The sequence below is a fragment of the Salvelinus namaycush genome, chromosome 5 (assembly GCF_016432855.1).
Source record: "Salvelinus namaycush isolate Seneca chromosome 5, SaNama_1.0, whole genome shotgun sequence".
Classification (NCBI taxonomy): Eukaryota; Metazoa; Chordata; class Actinopteri; order Salmoniformes; family Salmonidae; genus Salvelinus; species Salvelinus namaycush.
Window position 1 is genome coordinate 51,036,236 of NC_052311.1, and position 20,335 is coordinate 51,056,570.

The 20,335-nt window shown below is 47.2% G+C and overlaps 1 protein-coding gene across 1 annotated transcript in view; it reads left to right on the forward strand.

The window, feature by feature from the left end:
• Nucleotides 1–19,268, forward strand: part of si:dkey-22o22.2 (neural-cadherin) — a 56,779-nt gene extending 37,511 nt beyond the window's left edge. The window contains exons 18-35 of the mRNA XM_038992707.1: nucleotides 2,220–2,503; nucleotides 4,209–4,838; nucleotides 4,929–5,925; nucleotides 6,541–6,634; nucleotides 8,602–8,795; nucleotides 9,157–9,392; nucleotides 10,122–10,399; nucleotides 10,497–10,711; nucleotides 11,469–11,596; nucleotides 11,751–11,878; nucleotides 12,843–12,954; nucleotides 14,040–14,220; nucleotides 14,322–14,488; nucleotides 14,588–14,852; nucleotides 15,300–15,480; nucleotides 15,609–15,862; nucleotides 16,608–16,765; nucleotides 16,845–19,268. Of these exons, the coding sequence (XP_038848635.1) occupies nucleotides 2,220–2,503; nucleotides 4,209–4,838; nucleotides 4,929–5,925; nucleotides 6,541–6,634; nucleotides 8,602–8,795; nucleotides 9,157–9,392; nucleotides 10,122–10,399; nucleotides 10,497–10,711; nucleotides 11,469–11,596; nucleotides 11,751–11,878; nucleotides 12,843–12,954; nucleotides 14,040–14,220; nucleotides 14,322–14,488; nucleotides 14,588–14,852; nucleotides 15,300–15,480; nucleotides 15,609–15,862; nucleotides 16,608–16,765; nucleotides 16,845–17,438 (5,096 nt within the window). The 3' untranslated portion in view covers nucleotides 17,439–19,268. The remainder of the gene's footprint in view (nucleotides 1–2,219; nucleotides 2,504–4,208; nucleotides 4,839–4,928; nucleotides 5,926–6,540; nucleotides 6,635–8,601; nucleotides 8,796–9,156; nucleotides 9,393–10,121; nucleotides 10,400–10,496; nucleotides 10,712–11,468; nucleotides 11,597–11,750; nucleotides 11,879–12,842; nucleotides 12,955–14,039; nucleotides 14,221–14,321; nucleotides 14,489–14,587; nucleotides 14,853–15,299; nucleotides 15,481–15,608; nucleotides 15,863–16,607; nucleotides 16,766–16,844) is intronic.
• Nucleotides 19,269–20,335: the final 1,067 nt, after the last annotated feature.

Below are 20,335 nucleotides of genomic sequence, written 5' to 3' on the forward strand. Positions count from 1 at the left end.
CCTGCTTTGCTTAGGATGAAACCACTTAACCCTTGAGCCCCCCTCCACCCCCCTGATGTGCACAGTTGGCCCCCTCACCAGTCTTACTTAAGGGAGGGGGGTTAACCATATGGCCAGACCGATCATTAGGGAGGCGGCCGGAGGCAAAAGTACAGGAGCTACTCCCCGCCACCCAGCACACACTCACACACTTACTCACTCACTCAACACACACACACACACCCTCTTGGCGAGTGTCACGGCAGATCGTGCTCAGAAGCTTTGACGGCCAGCGCACTTAAGCCCCCTCCACACACACACACACTCCCGATAGGAGCATGACATGTCGTAATGAAGGCCCGACATGTCTCACACAGATGGTATTTGTCTCCTAAAATCTCCTCCGTGCTGGTAAACAGGGCCTGACCAAGACGCAGGCAGACAGGGAGTGTGGGTATGTGTGTGTCTGTGAGAGAGAGAAAGAGAGAAAGAGAGAGAGAGAGAGAAAGAGAGAAACAGTGTGTGTTTGTGTTTATGTGCATATGTCTGAGCGTGGGGGTGGGAAACTGGTGCAGGAACTAGTACAATATGAAATTGAGATTGTTTATGGAATGGAATGTGTCATGTTTAATGTAAGTCATCCAGCCTTGTGCACATCTGTGTTCTTGACATTCCTTTTCATACATCTCTACTCATCAGACTCACTACTGTAGAACCCCAACCACGTCCTTATTCAGCTCTTACATAGCTTTATAAGGACTAGTATGAAGGTCCCACTGTGGAGCTCCACAATGGAGCACCCAGCACTCTAACATGACAGACACCAGCAGTCAGGATTCAGACTCCTTTGATCCCGTCCCATTATTCCCATTTCCCAGACCGGGAACGCCATCCCGACCTAGCCCTCTCCTCTCCGCTTCTGATGGGGTATCTGATTAGGGTTGACAGTGGTAGAGTGGATGAGGTTAGAGAGGAGGAATGAGAGAGTGAAGAGGAGAGGAGATAAGATAACAGGGGAAGATAAGAGGGATAAATGAGATAAAAGAAGAGAGGAAATTAGAAAGATGTGTGCATGCATGTGTGTATTCACACATATTCACAAATATGTGCTGTACCAGTCAAAAGTTTGAACACACCTACTCATTCAAGGATTTTTCTTTATTTTTACTATTTTCTGCGTAGTAGAATAGAATAATAGTGAAGACATCAAAACTATGATAATAACACATATGGAATTGTGTAGTAACCAAAAAAGTGTTAAGCAAATATATTTGAGATTTGAGATTCTTCAAAGCAGCCACCCTTTGCCTGTTGTTTTTTAGCAGGTCAATGACACAACACACCTCCAGGCTGTGTAAGGGCTATTTGACCAAGAAGGAGAGTGATGGAGTGCTGCATCAGATGACCTGGCCTCCACACTCACATGACCTCAACCCAATTGAGATGGTTTGGGATGAGTTGGACCGCAGAGTGAAGGAAAAACAGCCAACAAGTGCTCAGCATATGTGGGAACTCCTTCAAGGAGAAAAAGCATTCCAGGTGAAGCTTGTTGAGAGAATACCAAGAGTGTGCAAAGCTGTTCAAGAAGAGCCTAAAATCTAAAATATATTTTGATTTGTTTAACACTTTTTTGGTTACTACATGATTCCATATTTGTTATTTCATAGTTTTGATGTATTCACTATTATTCTACAATGTAGAAAATAGTAAAAATAAAGAAAAACCCTTGAATGAGTAGGTGTGTCCAAACTTTTGACTGGTACTCTATGTACATTTGTTGTGTGCACGTGTGTATTTTTAACTGAACACACTGAGGACATGAAGGGCCAGGGAGGGAGGAGAACGGGTGGTGCCTGAGACAAAGATGAGGTGGGGGTGGGTGAGACCAGCCCTCACTGCCTTCTGTATTCTGTCTAATGAGGCCCACTGTGAGAGAAACGGATGTTTTCCTCTGAAATATTTGATAGCCGGATGGCACTGTGTGACTCAGAGAGGGTATTATGGGGGTTGTTCTTTTGTGTTGAGGGCTGTTGGAAGTGTGAGGTCGTTTTTTTGTTTTTGTGCGGCACGTGCGTGTGCAGATTGTCAGCCTGTAGGCTTGTGTGTGAGTGAGCACACACATACCACAGTCATACGGTCTGTAACTATGTCCTCATTTCTCCTCCTCTAACATGGACGACTAGTTCTACCTTGTCCAACCAATAAAAGCAACCTTGAAACAGCCATATTTCCTTGTCCAGGTGCCAACGCCAAGCTCCGCTACCAGATCACCTCTGGCAACACCATGGGCACCTTTGACGTGGAGCCAGAGGTGGGCACCATCTTTGTGGCCCAGCATTTAGACTACGAGATGGAGCAGCGCTACGAGCTGAGACTGGTGGCCTCCGACGGGAAATGGGAGAACGAGAGCCTAGTGGTGGTCCAGGTGGTGAACCGCAACGACGAGGCGCCCGTCTTCGGCCAGACAGAGTACCACGCCGCTGTCACAGAGGAGCTGACCGAGCTGCCCGTCTTCGTGCTGGAGGTCAGATGTCATACATACTATAGGCCATGGTTCCCCAACTGGCGGCTCATGGGCCGAATTTGGTCCGCAGGTGGTTTTATTTGGTTCCCCAAGTTTTCTGAGCAAAACAATTCTTTTAAAATTTTATTTTCAACACCAGGAAATCAGCTCCAAGTGATTTTAATTTTGGAACTCTGTTCCCAAGTATTCCGACACCCGTATACAAATGTAAGCAAGGTTTGAAATTATTATGTTTTAGTCAAAAAGTGTATCTGTTTGGGCTTCTTCTGTCAATTTTCGGTCTAAAAATGATTTGTAATTATGTACCGGCCCCCGACCATCCACTCAAGAAGAAAATCGTCCCGCGACTGAATCTAGTTGATGATCCCTGCTCTAGGCCCTACGTACTGGTTTACCTCTTATAACAGCCACATAAACAGTGCATTACACCATTAGGTTGTTTCATTAACTTACAGAGCTACCTGTCTTTAGCTGGAAGTCAGAGGCCATTCATACATAGCCCCTTTGTAACAACGACATAAGCAGGGTATGACAACTGATATTTGAAAGCCTTTTTTGATAAAGCTAAACTTGCTGTGAGGAAGTTCTGTTCTATACATGCAGTATAACATTTTTAAATAGAATGAAAGTGAATGCAGTGACATTGTCCACCCATTGATGGAAATGTGGCTTTGGTTTCACCTCTCAAGTAACATAATATATACAGTAACTCATCGCACATGTGGACATTGTGTGAAATCAAATAGGCTCCGATGTTATACTCCTATCCTAAAGTGTTGATACCTAATACTACTCATGAGCACCCACAGTTTACCCACGATAAATAGTTGTGGAGCCTCCTGCTTTTTCTTAGGCTTTCATTGTGTACCCAGCCTAGTTTCGTCACACCTATTCCCAGTTATTCCCAATAATACTGTATGTGCATGTCGCCAAGGTAAATCAGATTAAAAAGGAGTACGATTCATGAGGGCATGGAAGTAATCCTAGAGAGAGAGGCATGTGTCACAGTATTCAACCCAGGGCTGCTTTCCTGGAGGTGGAATTGATTTGATGTGCACTCGGTTCCCCTCTAATGCACTTAATAGTTTCCAGTGTGTGGCAGGCAGCCATCCCCTCCCCGAAGTTCCTTCGCTCTGTATATGAATACAATCCTGCCGAAAGAAAAAAGATTGGAAATCCAATTTGAAATGAGTATTTACCTGGCCTTGGCTGTCGTACGCCGCACCGTGTCTCGATATTGTCTTCTCATTGCATTGTCAGGAAATGGAGAGAAAAAAATGTAAACTTCAAAGGCTTTTGTAAACAAACCCTCCGGTGAGGGGGGAAGAGAGAAATAAAGAAAGTGTATTTCTTCTTTTGCTGGCATCTATTAACTTTTAATTGCATTGTGCGTTCTGGTGATAGATGTGGGGGGAAGTGTCTGAGCTTGTCCTTCACACAGAGATAACATGAAGGCAGGTTAATTATCTATAGAGGAAAACAAGGAAAATTGTCTTATTTTTGTTGCTACTGCAATCAATTCTCTTTTCATGTCCTATTTTTGGGGCCAGATGGAATCTGAAGAGGCAGAATATCCGTAAATCAACAGAAATGGTTCAATCAAATGATATATACATATTTTATTTAATTGAAAAGAAAAATTCACAGCCAATTCTATCCGGCCCTATTGTCTAATACTAGGTTTTTGGGGGTTTCCTGTTTGTAGGTTTCAGCCACCGACCCAGACCAGGAGGCAGACCAGAGTGCCCTGCGCTACTCACTCCACGGCCAGGGAGCCGACAGTGAGTTCACCATCGATGAGTGTACGGGCCGCATCTACGCCCAACGCCGTCTGGACCGTGAGGAGCGCCCGGCCTGGCGTTTCCTGGTTCTGGCCACCGATGAGGGAGGGGCGGGACTCACTGGCTTTGCTGACGTCCTTTTGGAAGTTCATGACATCAATGACAACGCACCAGTCTTCCCATGCCCGGCGCCGGACGCTTCAGGCTGCTTTGTTGGCCACGTGCCTGAGAACTCTCCCGCCGACACCTCAGTGATGGAGATGAGGGCCGCGGATTTAGATGACCCCAAGGCCGGGAAGAACGCCATACTGACCTACTGCATCGTACAAAACGTTCGCAACGAGATCAACCTCAATCTGTTCTCCATCAACCCTTCAACTGGAACCATCAGTACAGTTCTACGGTCTCTGGACCGTGAGGTGGAGGACCGCTATCTGGTTGTGGTTGAGGCCAGGGATGGTGGGGGCTTGTCTGGGACTGGAACGGCTACTATCATGGTGTCAGATGTGAATGACCATCCACCAGTCTTCACCCAGAGGGTCTACAATGCCCAGGTTTGTTCACCTGCTCAAAACACACCTGTTCACCCCAACACTGTTGCACTGTAATATGTTTGATGAGTATTTTGTTATCAATATTAATAGGTGGCGGAGGACCTAGAGGTGAACAGCGAGGTTCTGGTGGTTTCCGCCAGCGATGGTGACCAGGGTGAGAACGCAGTGGTCACTTTCAGCATCGTCGGAGGCGACGAGGACAGGAAGTTCTTTGTGGAGACGGACAAGGCGAACCGGCGTGGTGTGGTGCGGCTGAAGAAGAAGATGGACTTTGAAAAGCCCCACGAGAGAACGTTCAACTTGACTGTAAAGGCGGAAGACGCAGACTTCTTCAGCCTGGCATACTGCCTGGTTCAGGTGGAGGATTCCAACGACCACGCACCCGTCTTCTTCCCACAGTTCTATGAGGCTCCTGCCATGTCTGAGGATGTGTCTGTTGGCACCATTGTGGCTCAAGTCACCGCTGCCGATCTGGACTCAGGACTAAATGGCCGCTTCTCCTACAGCATTGCCAAAGAGTCTGACCCCAACGGGCAGTTCCTGGTGGACCAGTCAGGCTGGGTGGTAGTGGCTGACTCTCTGGACCGGGAAATGGTATCCCAGCACAGACTCATGGTCCTGGCCACCGACACAGGCAGCCCGCCACTCACCGGCACCGCCATCGTTATGGTTACCGTACTGGACGTCAATGACAACGGGCCAGAGTTTGAGGTGCCCTACAAGCCCATTGTGTGGGAAAACATGGCTGCCCCCCAGGCGGTGAGAATAAACGATACATCCCTACTTCTCCACGCAGCCGACCGCGACTCCTCACCCAATGGTGGACCGTTTTCCATCCGTCTCCTGATGTTAACCTCCGATGCTAACAGCTTCAACCTGACTGACCTGCGCAACGGTAGCGCTGCACTGACTACCCTGCGAACCTTTGACCGGGAACGCCAGAAGGAGTACCGTCTTCCCATTCTCATGATTGACAGCGGGTCTCCCCCAATGAGCTCAACCACCACACTGACGGTTGTCATCGGTGACAGAAATGACCACCCCCACTCTCCGGGCCACACCGACTTCTTCGTGTACAGCTACCATGGTATGTTTCTCCAGTGTTCTGCTGATGTTGTTACCACACTACTTGTCACAGTTGAATGCTTAAGGACTCTTGAAGCCCAACATCACTTATTTAGTATTTCATGCCATCTGTCAGCTTGCTGTAACTGCTGGAAAAACTCTGGTTGTCTGTAATGTATTTTTAGTAGATTCTCTGTATGGGTTTTGCCAGAAGAAAGTACATTAACCCTCTAATAAGAATTCATCATGTATCTCCAAACATGCCATGAAGCAAACAATTTACTTAAGCTTAAGTCCCAGGTTTGATAGGCATATAAACAGGAGCCATTACATGTTTTATTTTATTTCACGCCTAAGGGGATTACAGCACTCCATTTAGCTTTTTGGAGGGAAAACGGGAGCTAACATGCTAATGTGTGCACTTCCCCTGCAGTGTTTTCAAAACCGTGTCCATATGTGCCAACGAGGCGACGCTCTCCAACTTATCTTCCCTCCTCAGCCCCTCCTCCTCCTCTTCCTCCCCTCCTCCTCCTCCTCTTCTCCCTTTCTTTATTTTTCTCTCTCACTCTTGAGAGCTTTAGGTGTACGACAGGGAGGGGTTGTCTTCCCGCACCTAATTCTGAGTTTTCCCCCGTAGGTGTTCTCCCCACAACAGTGCTTGGACAGGTTCAATCCCCTGACCTTGACGACTGGAGCGAAAAGGTTTACAGATTCCAAGGCAAACCCCCCAGGTACGTTGATCTCCTCACTAAAGTTGGAATGAAGCCCGGCCACTTAAGAGAGAGGAAAAGAGAATAAGACAAAAGAGTGTACAATAAGAGGGGAGGAAAGTGTGGGATTGAAAGAGAGAGAGAGAGACAGAATGTAAAAGGAGAGAAAGGTACATTTTAGGGGAAGGAGAAACAGACCGTTTAAGAGAAACAGAGAAAGTAGAGATAGATTGGAAGAGAGAGAGGGAAAGCGAGAGGGAAAGGGAGACATGAATTGTCAGGAGCACCATTATTAATACTTCATAAAGAATTGTATTGAAAATTCCCAGTGAAATGAGGAACGGCGCTCTGGTTTTGTTTGATGGGTGCGCAATGTTTGGTGTGCACTGAAAAGAAGCTGATTACACTGCTGGCACCTCTCCCTCTAATGAGACACCTGTAATCGGAAGAGCTAGTAAGCACACGAAAAGATGACAAGGAATGACAGAGAGAGAAAGTGAACAAGAAAGAGCCATTACCATGTTGAATCCCCAGTCAGCAGATCCCAATGCGTCTCAAAGGACCAAACTATATGGATAATCTCATTATACCTACCAGCCATCCGTGTAGATGATGATTTGAAGCCTATTTGTTTTCTGTCTCCAAAGTGCTGTGTTGCATGTTTGCCCCGGCTAGCTCTGCAAACAGGGATTCATTAATGTATTACATTAACATGATGTCCCGGGGAGGGATGACATAACACACATCTCCCCACAGCTCAGCACCTCTTCGATTGGGCCAGCTGGTTTAATTTTCTTATGGCTCAGATAATTACCTCGTTTGGCCTGACTTCTGAAGGTCACGGGCCATGCATAACCAGCTTTTACTGTTACGTAAGAGAGAGCCATGGCACCTTTTCAAATCTCTTTTGATCATGGGCCAGTGTGTGAGGGTACTTACCTTGGTGTGCCATCAAACAAGGTGATGCTAAAACAATAATGTGGTCATGTGGTAAAGCTAGGTGTATCTGTAAACATTTGTTTGTTGCTCCAGTTGTACAAAGGCTCTATAGAACAGAACTTACATACTGTACTGCTTCTTTCTGTACTGCTCCCCCCCCCCCCCCCCCATTTTCAGTAGAGACGGAAGCTTCAAAAACAGAGACATTTTGAAAGACATCAGATGAACTCCTTGGCATTGACCTCTAACTTGAGAGATGAGGAGAGCGTGAGGTAGATGGAGATAGTCACAGCAGAACCATCATCATTCCCTTGTCATGATCTGAGCCAGTGATAAGGACCAGAGTGGACAGGGGCCAAGTAAATAGAGGGATGATAGATGGAAGGGGTGAGAAGATATGAGTAGATAGCTGGGAAGGAGAAGAGTCACTGTAATAGAGGGAACAAGGACATGTGAGTAAGAAAAGTTAGTGAAGTGAGAAGTAGACTTTAGGAGCAGGATAGGATAGAACGTTCTGCAGTATTAACATGGGGCTTAGGTTGGGCTGGTGGGGTTAGTGTAGTGAGAATGTGTCTATGGGGAGTAGACAGAGAGACGTAGAAGGAACCTAAGAGGCTGTGGGAGCAGGTTCAGGGGAATAGGTTTTTGATAGAGTGAACACTGAACTGGGTATTCAGGGAATAGAGTAATAGAGTTAACAGGGGACTAGGTGGGAGGAGGGAGAGGTGTTGGTAGAGTACAGGAGAGGTAGGGTAGAGGGGGTTGCATTGATACTGATAGTGAAGCCATCTATTATGCATGTGGCTGTCTCCCTGGACAGTTCAGTGTTTTAACGTGAGATGGTGAGCATGGAGGGAGGCCAGGGATAGTCCTGCATGGATGAACACCGGGGTGACTACTACTGATCTCTCTTACACTCTGTTCTCCCCCCCATCCCTCTCTTTTACTTCTATGCCCACTACCCCCCTTTTCTCTCGATCTTCTTCCATTTCTCTCTCCCTCTATCTTGCTCTCTCCCTCCATCTCCTCCTCCCTCCTCCCTCTCTCAGCGGGTTGTTCAGTCTGAACCACAACTCAGGCCAGTTGATTATCAGAGAGGGGGCCCCTGTGCCGGTGGGTTCCTACAGCCTCGAGGTGCGTGTCTCCGACAAGACCTGGCCCGACGTGACCTCCACTGCGGAGGTCGTCGTCATGGAGCTGGACGAGGAGGCGGTCCAGAACGCTGGCTCTTTGCGCCTGTCCAGTGAGTTTTGCCACCTAGTGTATCAGCCAATATCGTCACTTTTCACTCTTTTTCATGGTCACTGACCACAGACCATAAGGAGCTAATGCTGTCATAATGTTTACATAGTAACCGTGTCACGTGTGATGACATGCATGCATGAGTGCTGTGTGGCAGGCTTTTTTGTATCTAATAGTTCCCTAAGGTCGTGGTTCACATCACCCCCAGGCACCAGCTGAGAATTTACAAACATCTGACTGATCTGTACTATCGTTATCTGTAGAACATTGGGCAGGGGAGTGCTTTGCAAGGGCATTCCACTTTGTAGTGTGTTGATGAACTGAGTGTCCTGACCATTCAATCCCACCATCCTGTTGGGCAGACATCACAGTGGAACAGTTCTTCAGTAGTGCACCGGGTCAGGAGAGTTCTTTCTCCCACCTGGGTCGTCTCCTCTCCGAGCTTCTCCAGACCGACCGGGACAACGTCCACGTCTTCTCTGTCGCCAATGGCAACCGCCAGGGTGAGCGCGAGGTCAACGTGTGGTTCGCCGCCCACGGCTCGCCGTACTACAAGACCGAGAAACTCCACGGCAATGTGATGCCGCATAAAGCTAAGGTGAAGATGGGATACACACAAGTCTCTCATATAAGAGTTTGAATACGCATAAAGCTTCACACTAGACACCATTACAATCATTCACACTATCTCACACACAGTGATGCATTACTAAAAAGAAACCCATATTTAAAATCTCACACACACTTAAACACACACACACACTGACACCATGCTCAACAACATACATATTTCATCACACACACACACACATTTAAACTCTCACACACATTTAATCACACACGCACAGCGGCACACTACTCAAGTGTGTGTACATTTTTCATGTCCATTTAAGGCATGAGATAGCATCTGGTGACCCAAGCTTGTGCTGGGTGAACAGAAAGGGAGAGAGAGGGATGGATGGATGGAGAGAAAAAGAGGGATGACAGGAGAGAACGTCTGAGTCTTTATAAAGTCTTCACTAGTCCATAAATCCTAAGCTGTTTTGTAGTGAGTGTTGCGCTGCCCAGAAGCAGTTGTTTATACACTGGATGTGTGTCACTGACAGTTTTACTGCTGCCTGTTAAGATTGAATAGAACTGGTGAGTTGCTTTTAAGCCATTGGAGTCAGATTGAGTCAGAATGAATTCATCCAGAGACATCCCCTGACTGTAAATGAAGACTATGAAAGACTGATATGAAGACGATATGAAGACTGATTCAAACCAATTTGATTTCACTGACAGGCAGTAGACTGACGCTCTCTTTCTCTCCCCCCTCCTCTCTCAGTTGGAAGCAGCACTGGGTGTGTCTATCTCCCAGGTGGGTATAGATGAGTGTCCCTACACAGACTGCAGTCAGTCGGGCGGCTGCAGCAGCGACGTCACCTTCAGCCTCACCCCCACCGCCCTCAGCTCCGGGAACACCTCCCTAGTGTCTGTCTCCGCCTCCTCTGAGGCACGCTGTGGCTGCAGGGCCAGAGATAGCCTGCACCAGGCCTGCTCCTCCTACCCCCGCAACCCCTGCCTCAACGGAGGCACCTGTCAGGACAGCGAGCTGGGATACAGGTGTGACGGTCAAAGACAGTTGGAGCCAATAGCTCTCGCTAGTTAGCATTAGCTGTTAGAAATAACACGTTCACAATGTTTCTCCCCTGCCGTTCAGGTGCAAGTGTCCACCCATGTTTGACGGGCCTGAGTGCCAGCAGACCAAGCACTCCTTCCACGGCCAGGGTTATGCCTGGTTCCCTCCCATCAGGCCTTGCTTTCAAAGCCACATCTCATTGGAGTTCATAACCGAGTCAGCCAATGGGCTGCTGCTCTACAATGGCCCTCTAGGCCCCGCCCAGGCCGGAGAGCAGGAGGACTACATCGCTCTGGGTAAGAACAGACAGCCTACATGTAGGCCCTGAACAGAAACAACCACACCATAGTCCATCCCACTTACTCCTACTTCCTACTTTCAAGGTGTCTGGATGTGGATAGGTAAGCAATATATGGATCGACTGGCAACCAGCACTCTTGATCAAACCTCTAGTGGAGGTGACATACTCATATCCTCATAAGCCCGCGTCATATTCAGGTCCCTATAAGCCATGTGGCTTTTATGTCAAGTCATGTCCCCCCTAATCCGAATGTCACATCCCAGAGGTCCTATATGTCCCTAAAAGATTAGTCCAGTTTGGCCTTTAGAAAGGCCTTACATAATCTGTTTGGTAGCCCCGTCGCATTCATTTATGTAATTATCGAGCCTGCTCCAAGTTCCCCCGCTCCGGGGATAGCAAATCGAACATGGCTGCTGAATTGATTGCGGTGAAGCATTTTTCACTGGTGCTGCTCAACTGAGTAGCAGTGTAGAACACAGTGGTTGGTCAGGTCACACACCATGTAGTCATATACACTTTCACACGCATACTGTTATTGCAACATTAAGGCGGCTTATGAATGTAACTCTGCATATTGGTGAGTCAGACAGCTTCAAGCGCTTGGTGGCTAGAATGGCTTGTTTCCAAAGATATTTGTTTGTGAAAATGACTAGATTGATTGATAGAGAGTCAGAATGTGTTTCCACTGTTATGTGATCTCAAGCCCCAAAGTGATTATCTCTCCTCATCCCTGTTTTATGTCTCTCTTCCAGAATTGAGGAATGGCGTTCCGACCCTCAGCATCAGCCATGGATCGGGAACACTGACGCTGCAGCTCCCAGCGAGATCCACTGTCACGGACCGCCGATGGCACCGCCTGGACATCGTCAGTGACGGAAAGGTGCAGACATATTCCCAGAGGGGTTGGAGGAGGGAATGGTTGGGGATTGGGGAATAGCCGGTGGGGGAATACTCATTGGGATGCTTACATTATGAACTGAGCTAGGACCTGACTGTGAACATGACGTTGGTGCTATATGATGTGTTTAATCCAGGCAGTTCAACTGATCCTAGACCAGTGTTCGGGGGCAGTGGTGAATGAGGTGGAGGGTCTAGTGGTGGAGGTGCTGGAGACAGATCAGTCTGGCTGCAAGGCTTCTGGAGAGACCCCTGGCAACCTGAGGTAAGAGCAGACAACTGTAGACCACTAGACTACTACAGACCACTGAAGACCACTACTGACAAACCATGTTATGCACAAGCTAACACTAGCTGGGTTCCCATCCAATTGGCGACAGATTTTCATGTGACTATTCTAAAATCAGCTAAATAAAAACGATGTGCATTTTCTCACCAGAGATGTGTTTCCATCAAACTGACCCGTTGCAGATAAAAGGCAGTGCGTGATAACGTAGTGCACATAAAGATACCTTTTGCGGTCAAATTCCCACATACTGAATACAAAAATGTTATATTATAAACTATACTGATGGTTTTCTCGCAAATATGTTGTTGTTGTTGTTATATAGCGAGTGTGCCCACTCTGGTATTGGCACGTGCTCTCTAGCCAATAGCGCTATCTGCACGCTGTTGACTAGAGCGCACATATAGCCGACATGATGAGATTATTATTATGGACAAAAGAGAGATTCTTTTTATTTGTCAAACAGCAGCCAAGCATCGATTATCATGTCACCAGAATAAGACCCTCAATACTTATTGGAAAGGAACATCAAGCTCATCAACGTGTGCTTTAACCACCCTGTAAAGTTCATCATAACCTATTTCATCTGAAGCCTAATAAATGGCATGCTTTCCCGACGAGTCATGGTGGGAGGCCTACACAACATGTCATCGCGTGACTCCAAGTTTACTTCTATATAATTATTATATCAATATTTGCGCATAAAAGCGTTTTCATCGATATTTCTCGCATAATTCATTTTACCAACACAAAAAGATCCCACATTGTCTAGCGTATTTTGTTTTGTCGACATTTGGAAAGTTTACCGAAAAATGTTCTGTTTCCGTCAAGCCTGTCATGACATTTTTGATCCGACATGTACTGTACTTTGCTTGCATAAAAAGGTTGGATGGAAACCTGGTTACTGACTCTTATCTCTCTCCCTCTCCTCCCCATCTCCCAGGTTCCTGAATGTGAACCAGCCTCTCCAGCTGGGTGGGGTGAAGGAGACCTCCACACACAGACGCTACAAAGCTTTCACTGGCTGCCTCAGGAACCTGGTGGTCGATAGCAAGGTAACCTCTCTCTTCCCCCTTCCCTTGCGTTCTCTTTCTTTCGTTCTTTCTTTCTCTCCCTCTTCATTAAAGTCACACCTCCTCTTCCTCCACCACCTTTTATTCCTCACTTCTCTAGTAGTTCTATCCTCCTTTCCTCACTGTCACAGTGTTTTCATGCTCCCCATCAGAGTGACAGAGCTGTCTATCCGATCAGACTGATAGTGACAGGTTTATGAACAGAGCTCAGAGGAGACGGAGACTGGCAGCTGTATTAATATACCTGGGAAGAAGAGATGCTTTCTTTTAGTCTGTTTACTCTATGGGGTTGTCAATATTCATTTGTTTATGTGAGTGGGTTTTTCCTACAGTGTTTTGAGAGGCAATGTATGTGTCTTCCAGTTGGGAGAGTGTTAGCTTCTCTGTCTCTTTTGCGACTTCTCTCTGCAACGCGCGTGTGTGCGTGTGTGTGTGTGCGTGTGCGTGTGCGTGTGCGTGTGTGTGTGTGTGTGTGTGTGCGTGTGTGCGTGCGTGTGTGTATGCGTCAATCTCTTTGTGTGTGTCTTCTGTTGGCACTGGCTGAGAGTGCCGGGGGAGAGAGTTGGACAGACGGTCGTTTGAGCACAGCTTATGAAATGAGGACAAAAAAACGATTTCAAAGTCCAAATAAGACATAAATTAAAAGAACATCTCCTCCGTAAACTATTCCTGAAAGCAGATGAGCTTGTGTGGTTTTGCGTCACTGCTGGGAAATATGAAAGGGAGGGAACATGGGACTGAAGTGGTGGCCATTTTGGCTCAAATGGTTGACAGTTGACCATATACAGTCCTGTTTGACATGAATAATTAGGGGAGAGGAGCACAGCAGGACAGCATGAGGGATGACCATTTTGGATCAGACAGTTGATTATATACAGCAACAGTATTAGCCATTTTGGCTCAAGAAGTTGACCATATAAAGCCCTATTTGACATGGGGTGTGAAAGGAGAGGATCACAGGGCAGCAACGGCATCCATTTGAGCTCAAATGTTGATAACTGACTCTGAGGGCTCTTTATGTTTCTCTAAGCTGATATTTAACCTATAATGTACATCTCTCTCTGGAGGTGTATGACCTGGGAATTCCGGGGGAGAGCTTGGATAGTTCCCCAGGCTGTGGCCTGACAGACGGGGTGTGTGTGACAGCAAGTGGACCCTCCTGTGGTGTCCACGGGACCTGCCTGGGCGAGTGGGGCTCCTTCAGCTGTGACTGTCACCCCGGGTACAGCGGGCACAAGTGTGACAAAGGTAGGTGACTTTGCTGGTGGACTGGTTCTTCTTCACAGCAGTATTTTGGTGTGTGAATGTGTGTGAGAGAGTATTAACCATATCGCCTCTCTCCCCTGTAGCTCTACCAGAGTGGTCCTTCGTCAGGGACAGTATGCTACGCTACCAGCTGAGGGGGGGAGGTAGCCCCCGTCGTACACACATCCAGCTCCTGCTCCGCACGCGCTCCTCCTCTGGCACCCTGCTCTCCATGACGTCCCGCGGTGCCAACGAGTACATCATCCTGGAGGTCAGTGCCCTGCTGTAACATCACTCACAGGATCCAATTTAGTCAATTGGAAAGTGAAAAGTGGCTACATTTGCTGATGTCCTCTCTCCACTCTCTCAGATCGTAGACGGCCACCTGTCGGTGCGTGCCAACCTGGGCGACGGTGCCCACTCCCTCCGCCTGGCCAGCCAGCGGGTCGACGGGGGCCAGTGGGTCCTCGCCAGCTTGCATCGTCATGACAACCTCTTCACGCTGCGCCTGGAGCAGGGCGGTGGCTCGCGGGAGGCCAGGGCCTGGATGGGGAACAGGCGGGAGATTGTGGTGCACCCCTCCAGTGTGCTGCTGGGAAATGGACCCACCCCGGGACAATCTGCTGACTTCCAGGGTAAGACTGTCTCCTCTTCTGTCCTTTCCATGTTTTCTCTGCTGATTCTCTCTTCTTTCTCATCTGTCTCCTCTTTTTCTCAATCTATTCTCCTGTTTTCCTCTCTCCTTTCATCCTCTCTTCTCATCATTTCACCTCATCCTGTCTCTACTCCTCCCCTCCTCTCCACTGTAATGGTCTCCTCTCTCCTTGTGTCTGCCTTCTAGCTCTCAGTGTGGGTATCTTTGGCTGGGTCATAAAGCCACAGGTCCATGCGAAGGAGTGGCTGATCTTTCTGTCATCATTTTGTTCCATCTTTTTTACTCAATCTTTCCCTTTTTTCTCTCTATTTTACTTTACCAAGGCAAATACATTTCTTAGAAGTAGCAATCACAACAATCATCTCTGATTATCTTTTATCCTATTAGTATTTGTCAGTCATTAAGGCTCTCTCCCTCTCTCTCGCAGGCTGCCTGCGGGATGTGAGGCTGAACGGCCACTCCCTCCTTCTGGATGGTCAGAGTACCGAGTTCAGCACCGTGTTGGAGCGGAGGGGGGTGACTTCAGGCTGTCACTCAGATGCCTGCAGTGCCAAGCCCTGCCGCAGCCCCCTCTACTGTGTGGACCTGTGGAGGAAACACCAGTGCAGGTGTGTGAGGCTGGCTACACACACATTTAAACACATACAAGCACTATCTCACACACACACAATCTTACACATGCTAAGGACACACAGACATTGTTAAAAGAACAAACCTGTTCTCCGCCCTCTCCCAGGTGTCCAGGTGGCCAGGTGACGGTGACAGACGAGACATCAGGCCACCACCGCTGTGTGCCCTCCCCCTGTGGACCCTCGGCCTGCCGTAACAGGGGCACCTGCCACGCCCTGACCCCCGACAGCTGGCAGTGCCGTTGCCCCGAGGGGTTCAGAGGTCAGCGTTGTGAGGTGGGCCAGATGAAAGCGCACCGTATGGCCGCCCTCAGCCCGGGCTCCATCCTGGTCATCAGCATGTGTCTGCTCGTCTTCTTCGGTAAATATGGGCGACTAAAACCCTCTCTTCACACGACCTTTTACCCTTCATATAGTGAGCTGTTTTTACGGAACATTGAGCGTGCTTAAAGACATCAATAGAGTAGCCATTATAATGCTGTCCATTAGCAGCATTGATAAACACCATATAGATAGATGTGTAGTTAGATGTATGTAGAAGGGAGAGCAGGGGAAATAGACTAGAGACTAGAGGGCCTGTTCAGTGACACGTGACGGGTAGCGAGGTTTGTATGAGCCTCTGACGGGTACGGCTCTGTGATGTCAGACTTGCAGTGCCCCCGAGGGCCCCTTTGTCAACGCTGACGGCCCTGATACACGACGCAGCGAGATCATAGCCCCATGCCAGGGAAAGGAGAGGGGGATGAGAAGTGGAGAAGACGAACATAAACATCTGAGTGCTAAAACTAGAAATGTCAAGCGAGATGAGGAAAAGGGTGAAGTAGCTACAGTGGTGAATGTCTAAAAATCAGTGATGGTTAGACTTGCAGGGAGAGAGGAGGAGAAATTGAGAAAGATGGCATGAAGGGAGAGGGGAAAATAGAGTGTAGGATTGCCTGAGGGACGGTAGATGGCCGACAGAAGACGAGGTGAACGTGAAAAGGATAGGTTTTGCTTCATCTCTTTCCCTTCCACACTCAGATGCATGTAGAGTACATTAGTGTTATCTCTCAATATCTTCCATCCACTATAATGACTGAACTGTTTCCTTTCTCTGTGTCCTGTAGCTGTGCTGGTAGCTGTGACAGTGTGGTCCCAGAAGGGCAGTCGTAGTAAGTTCCAGAAGAGGGGCGTGTACCACATCCCTGCAGAACACCAGAGCTGGGAGGACATCAGAGAGAACATCCTCAACTACAACGAGGAGGGAGGAGGAGAGCAGGACCAGGTACATTGACCACTAGATGGCATCATTTACTTATTTTTCATACTTATATTTTTAATTTGATGCCATTTCATCCCTCCAGAATGCCTATGACATCACAGAGCTGAAGAGGCCCCTGTGTTCCAGCCTGTCCCAGTCCTCATCCTGCACCACCGCCCCCCTCATCAAGTCCTCCCAGGGCTCCCAGGAGGAGGTGCACCCCGCTGGCTCAGCCTGCAGCTCAGGGACCCCCTACCTCCACATCCCCCACCACCACCACCGCCATCATCACCACGCTAGCAATGCTAGCTATACTAATGATAGTAATGATGCTCATGCTAGCTCCGTGGGCCACTGCCCCATGGACTTCAAGAGCTACGTGGCGCGCATCATCTGGGAGGCCGACAACGACAGTCATGAGTTCCCGCCGGACAGCTATCATGTCTGGAGCATCGAGGGCGCCGGGTCCCCGGTCGGTAGCCTCAGCTCGCTGGGTTCTGCTATCTCCCACGATAATGCAGAGGAAGAGGAGGGAGCAGCCTTCAGCTACGACCGGCTATCCCACTGGGGGGACAAGTTTGAGGCTCTAAGTGAAATGTACGAGCGACCGGCGCTGGCTCTGACATACAGGGAAGCTTTGAGTTACAGTCAGAGTCAGAGGAGCCATAGTCAGGACAACCTGCCACACCCTTTTTAGGGTACTCATAAACCACAACCCATCATACACTGCAACATTGACTGACTTAGTACCTGCTAGTGGTTGTGTATGGTGTGTCAATGCTGGTTGGTAGTAAGGGAAACAAAGCACACAGAAAATTGGCTCTTGTTATTTTTTTCTTCATGTTGACAGGTTTGCTGAAGCTTTGTGTGGTGGAAGAGGGATTACAAGTCTTAGTGAGATGAATTTATTTATTCTGTTTTATTTCTCTCGGTGTAGTGTTGAAACTGTATTTATTTTTGCTCTCAAATTATGTTGAACCAACAGGGACAATGTTGTTCTTCTATATTATAAGGACTTTGAACTTAATGTGTCAAATGTATATGTTACCGGAACCCATTTATTTTGTATTATAACGTTTTTGTTTCAGACATCCTATTGGATAAAGACAGTCATGCCAAGGAAACGGGCAAACAGAGAAGCTCTGATTTGTTCCTTTACCACATTCTATCCTGTGAGAATATATATTAACAGCATTTTTGCCCTACACAGGGGGAGTTCCCCTTCTTCAGTTCAGCAGGAGGTAGATATGATCTCTAGGAGGAACCTTATATAACTAAAGGAAAATTGATTAGACGAAGAAAGCCATCAATCGTGTTGCTTGTTCCTTGATATGTGTAAATTATCAGTTCTCATATGCAAGAGATTCTAGAGCCTCTAGACTATTGTCAAATACTTTCCCTTTCAATCACAGTCTAATTGCACTAGTGGATGATTCTCAGTCTTGATTGCAGAATCCATTTGCCAAAAAATAAGTACAAACCTTAAAATGCTTAGAACTGTAAAAGCATTGTTGATATGCCCGGTGAGAAACCTTCACTTGGCATCAATTATGTGTATTATAGAATATAGTGATGGGTTTCAGATAGGAAATATTTTTATACTCCAATATAGACATAATGAACCCAGCCCTTGTGGTGCACTGTCTTGATGTGTCTTACAAGGACGTGCTCCTTTCATCTGTTTCTAGCTCTATGTTGGTTCAGAGATGGTGTTGTGTGATGCCAATCATGTCTGAAACTTCCTGTCCTATCGTCTTGGAAACAAGGAGGGCAGGATGACCCCACAGTGTCCTGACAACGTCTGATGAATGTATTGTGCTAAAGGAGCCAGGAAATACAGGGAGGGGTTGGCTGGGGAGGAATAGTTGTGAGTAGTCAAAGAAAAGTCAAACAGTACAATCACAGAAACTCCATTGCCGACAATTATTTTATAAATGATCTGATTTAAATGGTTCTATTTTTGTTGCCGTAGGTAGACAGAAACTCCACAAAACTAGCTTTCCAAAATGTCTTCACTTTATGATTTTGTTCTTGATAACTCCTATATATAGCTGTAAAAACAAATATCTCATTTTTTCCATGGCTGTAGAGTTACTGTGATGCACAGTAACTCTGTAGTTACAGTGGGGACAAAGTGAGAACCAGGAACACTTCCCTAACAAACACACTGTTAAAATCCCTTCTGGCTATTGTCTCCAAATTGTCTCCACATTTCAAATTACTGGGGGGTGCCTTTAGTACACTGGTGTTTGGTTCAATTATCGACTGCACCCTTACATTTTTCCCCATATAACTTAACTGCAGTTGCTATGTTTGCATATATTAACCTAAAACTATAGCTACAATGGATAAATGTGGTTGCAGCTGTACAGTGATTTTGATCAGGACACACATGGACTCCAGGTCTCACAAACCCAGTAAGGCTTCACTCCTCGCAGCCCAACGTCCCTACTTACTGTATTCAGGACTCGAGGTCGTTGTCCCCGTGTTATTATGTGTATATATAATGTACATATCTACGTTTTATAGCAACCTAACGTCAGATATTCCTTTTGTATATTACTTTTAATAAAAATTACTTTTCTTCAAGGCATTGCAATTGGTTTTGTAACTTTCTTTTTCCAATGTATGGATGGCTGTAACTCCATCTCTATTATATGGACACCGTTAATGAACCATGGCGCAGGCTTTATCAGGACATAGCACTGTATGAGAGAAGGTACAACAACAGTGATTAAGGGGATGAGAAATACGGCCGTGATTATTCTTAACATAGGGACATACTGCCCTCTTGTGGTGAGTATAAGATCTTTACATGAAACACATGAAAAATAATGTATTTGGTCAAACGATATTGTTATAGTTTCTCTCAAGGATTTTTAAAAATCTTTCTACTGCAGATGTGTCATAGACAATATGGGCTATTTGTACGTGGAGATGGTAGCACATGTACGTTAAGTTGGAAAATGAAAGAAACTTGTCATAAAAGTGAAGGACTCATTATGCAGTTGGGTGGGGGGTGGGGTCTCTTTGTCAGGGTTGGTTTAAGAGGGATGGGTGGGGGGTTATGATAACGCTGGCATGTAGAGGTGGGGGCTATGCGTTCCCAGGCCAACACAATAACCTCTCAATAACAACACAATAACCGAGACTTGGGAAGGGGGAGGAGGGAGAGAGAGCGGCCCATGCCTGCCTTGCTGTCCCACTGTCTGCCTCCTAGACTACCCCCTCAAACACACACACACACTGGCCTCATGGAGAGACATGCATCATCACACACAGACCCCCAAGCGGAGCTGACTGACCAGGGATCACTGTCACTGTTCAGTCCTTTCAGGGTGGGGGACATTAGGGGGACTAGAGATAGGACTGGGGCAATTTTCTTAAAGGCCCAGTGCAGTCAAAAACGTAATTTCCTGTGTTTAATATACAGTACAGTATATTTCCACACTATGAGGTTGGAATAACACTGTGAAATTGTAAAAATGATGATGCCATTTTAGTGTAAGAGCTGTTTGAAAAGACTGCCTGACATTTCAGCCTGTTTTGGTGGGATGTGGTTTTGGCCTGCCTGGTGACATCACGAGGCGGTGG